This window comes from Silene latifolia, chromosome 4 (genome assembly GCF_048544455.1).
Source record: "Silene latifolia isolate original U9 population chromosome 4, ASM4854445v1, whole genome shotgun sequence".
Classification (NCBI taxonomy): domain Eukaryota; kingdom Viridiplantae; phylum Streptophyta; class Magnoliopsida; order Caryophyllales; family Caryophyllaceae; genus Silene; species Silene latifolia.
Genome location: NC_133529.1, coordinates 2,482,742 through 2,492,786, shown reverse-complemented (window position 1 = coordinate 2,492,786; position 10,045 = coordinate 2,482,742). Strand labels below are relative to the sequence as shown.

Below are 10,045 nucleotides of genomic sequence, written 5' to 3'. Positions count from 1 at the left end.
CAATTTAGTTTCTTTCAGCCGAAAAGAACAGATCTAAGTAATTGTCAACCGTTTAACCAAAGAAGTTAAGTACTCATGTAGTGATTACATGTTGTGACTTTCTTTTTCTTTTGGCAATAGTAAATTAAATTGATTACATAAGATACCCCCGACATTCTTATACGAGTATATGTTGACCTAAATATTACTAGTACGGAGTATTATTTATTTGTGTTTTATCTTTTAGTAATTAACTATAGGTGTACAGCCAATTATGAGGATTGTGGTCTCATTTTCCATGAAATCAATAATGGGTTAGGTAAGCAAAAATCCTATGCTTTAAATGCCACACCAGATAAACATTCTATTCAAATCAATGTCCATGTCCATGTCCTTACTAGGGTTTGAGCATTATGTTATAGGATGGAATTCAGCATCTTAGAAAAGACAGGAAAAGGCCAACATCAATCTTGGGAAACATATAAAATTAAACTACTTAAACATATTAACAACAAATCCGTATTAACAAATGCAAATTTTTATTTCAAACAGTTTTAAATTAAAGATAGTTTTAAACAAGACTTACTGATTAACAGATTATCTTTAGAGATCCACCTCATCACCAATATAATTAAATGAGTATTTGAGCTTTGTTTATAAGTGATATCGATTTAGTTTATGTGAACTTTAACGATATTATTTAGAAGTATTTTATAAGAAATATCCTGAATATATATACGTAGGTTGCTTGAAACAATAGTTACTTGAAATTTTGTAAATTTTGATATTTTGGAAGACAATAGAACCTAACTAAACTTTTGATAAGTAAAAACTACTCATTTCGTTCCAGTGATATGTTTACATTTATTTTATTTCTCTTTCACAAAATAAAGGAAGTGTAAACATATCACCGGGACAAAGGGAGTAGATTACTACTTATACGATATCTAGCTTCTAAATCACATATCCTTAGGTGTTTTTAAACTCTGACTCAATACATCATAAACTAAACCTTTTGGTAAATTTAATATACAGTTCTACATTCGAAAAACAAAGACGGATAAATCATTACTTAATTATCTTTAAAATTAGAAATTTTTCGAAGGATAATCACTTATTATTTATGTGAGAATAAACCACACTCATGGAATATACTCCATACACATTTTCATTTATTTTCATCATTTATTTTCATCATATATATGATTTTTATTGTTATTATTAGTCCCTATTATGATTGTGTTACATATTTTTCAAGGGAGGATTCTTCCTGGTCTTTTCCTGGTGGCCTCTTCCACCCCACCAATCCTTCCCTATATATGTCTTTTTCTACTTTGCAGACCTTCTTACTTTTCTACATTTTTTTTGTATCAAACAAATAAACTTTTTTCCTTACCTAGGTTAAATTCAAATTCACTATTTCATAAAAAAATACTTCCTCCATAGCACACCAATGGTAACATTGACTTTTTCACATTTATCGAGACACGTTTTGCAACTTGAATATCTTTAGTTACACATTATTAAAAATTATAAAAATTTGAAATTTTTATAGCATTCATGACGATAAATCAAACAAGATCTCACATGACTATATTTTGTCTTATAGATTAAAAATAATATCGAAGATTCCCTATGACCATGAATAATGTCAAGATTCTCAATGTTACCGTGTGGTATGGAGGGAGTAATACTCTACTAAAAATTATCCACTCTACTTATAAATTCTCCGTGCGTGCCTATTGCTACGCTCTCTCCTGACCCGTCCCCTTGATGTAACTGAACTTGTTCCGTATCTATATTATTCGGCCATCTCCGCCAAAAAAACTAAAAAAATACATACTTAAAAGTTAAACCTAAAGAAAAAAAATTACTTATCTTTGCTATAAACATTTTGTTCCCACATTTAAATAATAATGACAAATAATATAATAAAATGAAAAAAATAGTTGCATAAAAGAGGGTTATTTGTGTAGCATTCCTTAGGAAAATCAACCAAATTGTCTGCTATTCTTTCCATGTTTATCAGTTTATGATTACATTATTTGATGTTTAAGTTTTTACAAAAATAAGAAAAATATAAAATCTGAATTTATGCAGTAGAATAAGTTCAGACAAGTAATCCCCATGGGGTTAAGAAAGTGACATGCTAGAAAACAACCCATCATCACCTCTTCACGGGAACTTGTTTATTTAATTTTATTTCTTTTTTTTTTTTTTTTTTTTAAATTAAAAAATTAATTTTTATTTTATTTGTCTACTAATTATTGCAAAATACGGTTCTACATTGTGAAACGGTCCCATAATATAAAAAAATTCTCATTTATTACGATAAATGAAAGATTTTTTTTTATAAAAATGGACTATCTGACAATATAAAACCGTCTTACTCTAGAATTTGTAGTGTAATTTGTCACTCTCTTGAATTTCTTCCATTTATATATATCACTACCACATGTGGCCCTCTATTATTAAATAAAAAAATCATTGCTTTCTTTCTTCTCTCTTTAATTTCTCTCTTTCTAAAAATTTTAAGTGGTTCATGTTTACTTTTCTTCTTAGCTAAAAAAAATTCTAATTTGATAGAAATAATAACATTGAAATTTAGTAGTTGGTGTACTATTAATACACTAAAAAAACAAAAAAAAAACATTAAATTTTTATTAAATTTTAATTAATTTATTTAGGAGGTGGTATTTGTGTGTATGTGTATAAATTATTTGGTTTTACATAACTTGGAGGTTTGTTGAAGATAGACAATGTTCCAAGGAGCTATGTCCAATTCAACTTTGTCTGAAGAAGTAGTAGCTAATAATAATCTCTCTAGTTTTAACCCTTTATTACTACAAAACACTACTACTAGTAGTAACAATAATAATAATAATATCATTTCTTCTTCTACTCATGAGCAACCTCCTCTTCCTAAAAAGGTCAAGAAAAGAAGAAATCTTCCTGGAAATCCAGGTAAAAGTTTTGATCTTTTTGGTTATTTATTATAGTTTAATGTGTAGATCAACAAAAGTATGTCACCCACCTAATTGTCATACCTTATAGTCGACTATAAGGTATATCATCGGTTTAAAATGAAGAGTCTGAGATTATTCTAGTTTTATAGATCAAATTATTTTGGATTAAAGCTCTGATATTATTGTTGTATAGATCAAATAAAAGTAAGGTAATAACTAATTGTCATACCTTATGATTGTCGTGTTATTGTAGAATTAACTATAATAACTCGACAACTTTAAGGTATATATGTCAATGGTTTAAAATGAAGAGTCCAAGATTACTGTAGTTTAATAGATCAAAGAAAATTAAGACACTCAATAATTGTTAATTTGTCATACCTCATAGTCGTCAAATTATTGTTGAATTACTTGACAACTATAAGGTATGTGATCGGTTTAAAATGAAGAAATTTGTCAATTTGTCATACTTTGTAGTCATCAAGTTATTGTATAATAGCTTGACAACTATAAGGTATGTCATCGTTTTAAAATGAAGAGTCCCATATTATTCTAGTTTAATAGATCAACCAATTGTCATACCTTATAGTCATAATGACTCGACGACTATAAGGAATGTCATCGGTTTAAAATGAAGAGTCGGACCAACATAGCTTAAAATTTGCCCTAAAAAGATTTGATTGATTATTAATATATTTTTTTTTTCAACTTTGGTTTGACTTATGAAGACCCAGATGCAGAAGTAATAGCACTATCACCAAAATCATTGCTAGCAACAAATAGATTTATATGTGAGATATGCAACAAAGGATTTCAAAGAGATCAAAATCTACAACTTCATAGAAGAGGACATAATCTACCATGGAAATTAAAGCAAAGAAACAAGCTAGAAATAGTAAGAAAAAAAGCATATGTTTGTCCTGAACCATCTTGTGTTCATCATCATCCTTCAAGAGCACTTGGTGATCTTACTGGAATTAAGAAGCATTTTTGTAGAAAACATGGTGAAAAGAAATTTAAATGTGATAAATGTTCCAAGATTTATGCTGTTCATTCTGATTGGAAAGCTCATTCCAAAACTTGTGGAACTAGAGAGTATAGATGTGATTGTGGTACTCTCTTCTCCAGGTAATTTTTACTACTTGAACCTATCATATCATTTATTACTATGGTAAATTTAATTTATGGTGTCTTAGATTTCAAAAGTTGTTCTTTACTATGTTTATTATATTAGTCGGATTCAATTAGAAGTATCTGATATAGGTACGTGTTAAAGTCATTTTACTATGGTAAATTTAATTTATGGTGTCTTAGATTCCAAAAGTTGTTCCATAATGTGCTAATTATGTTACTCTGAATCAATTAGAAGTATCTGATATATGTACGTGTTTAAGTTATTTTACTATGGTAAATTTGATTTATGGGGTCTTAGATTCCAAAAGTTGTTCCTTAATGTGTTAATTATATTGCTTGGATTCAATTAGAAGTATCTGATATAGGTACGCGTGTTTAAGTTATCAAGTATCTGATATAAATACGTGTCTAAGTAATTTATGGTGTCTTAGATTGTTTGATTACAACATGCCAACACTCTTAAAATTCTTCCCTACTATGTTAATTACTTGGACTCAATTAGAAGTAACTGATATAGGTACGTGTTTAAGTAACGGATTGTGTCGATTTTATGAAAAAAATCATGTTTTATGAAAGATCCTCATGCCTATGTGTCTTTGCTTGTTTGATTCCATCCTTTGCCATGAAATTCATCCTTTAATAAGTATAAAATGTTCATTGTCATACACATTTTTTTTTTCCTTATATGAAATGATGTTCTAGTGTCATATCTATGTTCGTATGTCACACGAGTCCCACTAATATTCGAGTTAATGTAAAAAGAGTACCTAACTTGTCAATGACAAGATAAACAGGGTCGTGTGTACACAACATTACCCAATCCAACAAATAAATTATGGATTATTTTTCTAATTTAGAGGGAAAAAAAGGCAAAACCATAGTATGACAATGCAACAATGTTACAAAAAAAAAATAGTTTTATTTCCAAAACAACCACAAGGATCAAGAGTAGTGTTTTTGGTAATATCAATTTTGACCATCTTTGTGTAAGTCTATGTGTAGTCTATATGTTTAGCCTTCCAAAATTATGACATAATTAGGTGTGATCCTTTGCAATTGTCTTCTTGTTGTTGTTCCTATTGTTTGTTTGTATTTTTGTTTGATTATCTAGCATTTTTATTAAAATGGGAAGTCTTATGAACATATAAATCTTAACATTTTCTTGAATTTGGTGTGTTTTTTTTTTGTTCTTATTTTGTTTTGTTTTCTGCTGATAAACTGATAGTTCAACAAGATCAAATAATAGGCTTTACATGAAAGAACATTTCTCCTACAAAGTTACAAACTTCATATAAAATGAAATCTTACATTACTGCCTCCGTTCACTTGAATTTCATACGTTTATTTAATTAATATCTCAAATACAAAGTGTATTTTAATCAAACGTATAGAATTCAACCGAACATACGGAATATTAAATGCAAATTTTGAAAAAATTCTCTTAAATTTGGGAGTATAATTGTGTTGAAATCTGTAACAACACATGTAAGAGTATTACAAAGAACAATCAAAAACAGGCTGTCTTTTGTTTTATTTAATGTACTGTCTTAGTGTTCTCTGATTCAATTGCTGTCTATTTTTGTCCTCAATTCCTCACTAGTCACTGCTGTTTAATGCATCAACTCCTTTTTTAATTTCCATTTTTTTTCAATACCCAAAAAATAGCAAATTATATCCAGCAGTCACTTTTCTATAAATTATAAAAATGGCAATTAACTCTAATCAAATTCATAAATTCTTATTTAAAACTATAATATTCGTTGTGATTGTAAAATAGGTCCAAATATGTACCATATAATAAAGGTAGCTGCCTAGTTATTAGAAAAAAGTTAGTCTAATTATCAAGTGGTAGTATATAGGTCTGTTTGACCATTAAAACGATATTATCGTCTTAAGCAAGACCAGCTGAAACTGAATCAAATAAAGTTTTAGGAATATTAGAAAGCGTATAATCATTATTACATATCTTATACAGGACTCGACAATATTTTCAAGTTGTACAACAAAACATTTATGTAATTATGTTGTCATGAAATAAAGATGTAAGAGATATATGTTATTACGAATTTGTATAATGTGTGACGGTTTTACAGAAGACTAACAATAATCAATTATACTACTTCTACAAAGTTAGTGAGCTTTTTGTTAAGTTAATGGATGACTTTCTTTCAATGATCTCTATGTGCATAGATCTGTGAATATATAGTTTGTTTTTTTCACTAAAAAACAGGCAGGCTTTTGGTTTATCTTGTTGTAATGTAGCTATTCCCCAAAAAACAATGATGGGTCACTGCTACCTTAGCTCGTGTCTATAGATAAAAGTTCAACAGTCTAAGTAAAAAAAAAAGACCTCTCTTTCTTAATTCAACCTTTTTTTTTTTCCATTTTCTTTTTTCACAAATTCTCATTGAAGACGGACACTATCCGTCACAAGCTGAAGACGGATAGTGTCCCTCTCACAAAATGCAAATGGATAGTGCAAGTGGGGGAAAATGGATACCCCCACTTGCCCTCCCACTTGCATTTTGTGAGAGGGCCACTATCCGTCTTCAGCTTGTGACGGATAGTGACCGTCTTCAATGAGACGGACTGTTCTTTTTAATAACAGATATTGTGTACGACTGTCGTATAAAATGATTAGTGACGTACTCAGAACCGATAAGAGTGTGGGGTCAATTTTAGTTTAATTATACTAATTATGGGGTCTAATAGTCGTAAAAACTTCAAGTCAAACAAATTTAACAATAAAAAACGTCCATAGGTAGGAACGCCAACGAGTATAACAGATAAAAGTGGTCATTTTATTATGTTAAAATGTGGTTACTGAAGTAATTGAAAAAGGTCACATTTTAAGATAAAAATGATTTATCATTTTTTTTATTATAAAATAGTCGTTTTTCATGTGGTCGTGTTATAAGACGGCTTTATAATATAACTTGTATTTTTTTGATGAAAAAGGAGAAAATCAGTGTTATAATCTTTTCAAGATATTTCTTTTTAGCAGAAGGCAGAAGGAGACTGAGCTATACTCTGACCTTGTTCATCATAGTGAACCAAAAAAAATAATAAGTCTGCAAAATTATTTGATTTGTCTGCTTTTTCACTTTTCCCCTAATTGGTAATTTTGGTATATGTGTATTAGTGTATGCTGCATTTTGCATGCAACTCTACTATTTTTACAGTATAAAGTAAGAGTATTATAATACTCCATATAATAAAGTTTGTGAAAGACTATTGTATTATTGTATATCTAAATCTTATCTTATTAAAAAAAATGAATTGTATGAAGTGAAACTTTTTATATGTGTGTAAGGAAAAATACAATAATTTTTTCATGAGACGTTTCAACTAATTAAGCTCTAAATCGTCCAAGAAGTTAAAAACTAAAATAGGTTACTAACACGAGGGTGTATGTATTAAAAATACACTCGAGAATAAAAGAGTTAAAATCCACTATTCTAGAGAAAATATATGAATATTGAGTACTCGTATTACTTGAAAGTTAAAATTATCGTGGTTTCGGATGAAAAGTATCCTACTAAAAAACCGAATTATATGGAAAATCTAGGTCATTTATGAATAACTTTTTTAATACTTTTCTGATTATGCATGGTCAATCTCATGCAAATATTTTTTTTTTCAGTCACATGCATAAGTTATTTGTAGTTAGTAATGATGATTGTTTTACTGTGGTAACTTATCAAGTTAGTCATAATATTTGGAGAAAATATTCGGTCAATTCAAACCTTTGAACATGCTTTATTTGATCCCTAGATTGATTTTCTCTATGCTTAATAATTTCCTTTTAATTTATTTTATTTATTTATTTTTAGCCACATAATAATAACATTATCTTCATTAAAAAAAAGTTAATGAAAAGAACCTTGTTGTCTTCTTTCATCAGCTTTCTTTTGGTTCTCTTAAAGATTATCTGCTTCAAATTAAGGATAATATAATAATTAGCACATAATAATATGATTAAGACTGTAATTAGATAATCCTTGAAAAATATCATTATCAATAGTTACTTGTGATGGAATGCCTTAACTAACAATTAACAAGATAATACTCCCTACATACTTAATTCAATTCACATTAGTCTCAGAATAACATGTACTTAGTCGTATATAGTGAACGATAAATACACATAATTGTGTTCATTCTCATGTCATATACACTTAATACTTAATACAACACTCGGTATAAATTTTATGATGAATTATTACAAAAGTCTTAATAATGTATTTTCAATTTAGATACGCCGGTTTGTTAATTGTTCCAAGTCAATTTATTCATTATCAATTTCTCATACATATGCAAAACATTTAAAATACTCCCTCCAATCTAATCCATTGGTAATTTTTCAAATCGTTTTATTCATTAATTATTAGTAATTTTGTTTATTCATTACAGTAACGAGTACAAGTTAATTATTAGTAATTTTCATATTGATTTATTAATTATTAGCATTTTCATATTGATTTATGCTAAGATATTTATATAAAAAACTATAATTTACATTAAATTATTTATCTAATCCTTGTCTATTTTTAAATTGTTATAGGAAAGATAGCTTCATCACACATAGAGCATTTTGTGATGCATTAGCTGAAGAAAGTGCAAGACTTTCAACAAACCCTTTCTCAAACCCAATCTTCCCACCACCACCACAACAACAACAACCAATGCCGCCACCGTCATCGCCTTTTTCCGCTCTCTCCGCCACCCAACACCACCCTTCCTCCCTTTTCCCATTCCCATCCTCTTCAATCTCACTATCCTCCTCTCCATGGGACCCACCTCCCCAAAACCCTAATAATCCCAACAACCACCACAACCACCACCTCATCCACCACATCAAAACCGAAATCAACAACCACCCGTTCCCACCACCGCCACCACAACAACCGCCACAATCGTATTTCCAACCACCACCGTTGTTCACCAAGAGTATGCTGACGTCACCACCTTTCACCTCAGACACCAACACCATCACCGCTCATTTCCTCTCTGCCACCGCTTTACTTCAAAAGGCGACCGCGGTGGGGGCCACTTTGCAACAATCCCAACAATCTCAACAAGCTCAATCCATGCAACCTATGCTTAACCATGGGTTTGATGAACTTGGACCCTCGTTCTGCAACGTAGGGCAACAACAACAACAACCACCGTCTACCACCACAACAACCACCAGCAACGTCTCGAACATCGACTACCATCACCATTTGACAATGGGGATGGTGGGGTCCGGAGATTTTAAGTTTGCCACGTGGAGAAAGGATGAGGATACTACTAGGGACTTCCTAGGGCTTACTGCTGGAGATCATTATACTCCGAATAATAATACTAATACTAATACTACGGCGACTAATAATAATAATAATAATAATAATAATATTAATAGGAGTGAAGGAGGGTTTGTTGTTAATGACGACGACGATGACATGGAAGGGAATATGCTAAAGTTCACAGGTGGGTTACAATACGGTATGACAGCCTCGTATGATCGCGACAACTCATCGCCATCGTCATCATCGCTTGTTCATCACCATCATCATCATCATCATGGCGAGGGTAGTTTCGGTAATTTCGTCACTTCTCAGCCTACTACTGCTGCTGCTACCTCGGACTCAAGGTGGGGGTAAGTCAATCATATATGTAGTCTATGTTGCTCAGGCTCGTTTAGAAGTATCCGACATGGGTGTGTGTCCAGGTGTCGGCTTAAAATGAGGTGTCAAAGTGTAGTTGGAGTAACATAGCATATAGTTGCTTGTGAAATTACCATTTTACCCCTTTGTTCATGCAAAAGTACGTTGTTGTACTGTGAAGATGGTATTTAGGTTAATTAATTAGCAACTTTTTTTGTTTTTAAAAAGATTTTAATTAATCTTTGTAAGTGAAGTTTAGAAGAGGACAATGTAATGGTACTATGCTGTTATTTTATTTTATTTAAGTTAAAAATGTTA

The 10,045-nt window shown here is 30.4% G+C and overlaps 1 protein-coding gene across 1 annotated transcript; it reads left to right on the top strand.

Annotated features, from left to right (window-relative positions):
• The first annotated feature begins 2,452 nt into the window (after positions 1-2,452).
• LOC141652539 (uncharacterized) lies at positions 2,453-10,045 on the top strand. Its single transcript, XM_074460058.1, has 3 exons — positions 2,453-2,943; positions 3,674-4,073; positions 8,644-10,045. The coding sequence occupies exons 1-3, from the start codon at positions 2,739-2,741 to the stop codon at positions 9,722-9,724; spliced, it is 1,686 nt and encodes a 561-aa protein (XP_074316159.1). The 5' UTR covers positions 2,453-2,738; the 3' UTR covers positions 9,725-10,045.

Bases quoted from the DNA above. Each gene is read 5' to 3' on its own strand.
- LOC141652539 (XM_074460058.1), top strand. From the start codon at position 2,739: ATGTTCCAAGGAGCTATGTCCAATTCAACTTTGTCTGAAGAAGTAGTA. The intron at 2,944-3,673 runs GTAAAAGTTTTG...TGACTTATGAAG, and splicing joins AAATCTTCCTGGAAATCCAG to ACCCAGATGCAGAAGTAATA. The intron at 4,074-8,643 runs GTAATTTTTACT...AAATTGTTATAG, and splicing joins TGTGGTACTCTCTTCTCCAG to GAAAGATAGCTTCATCACAC.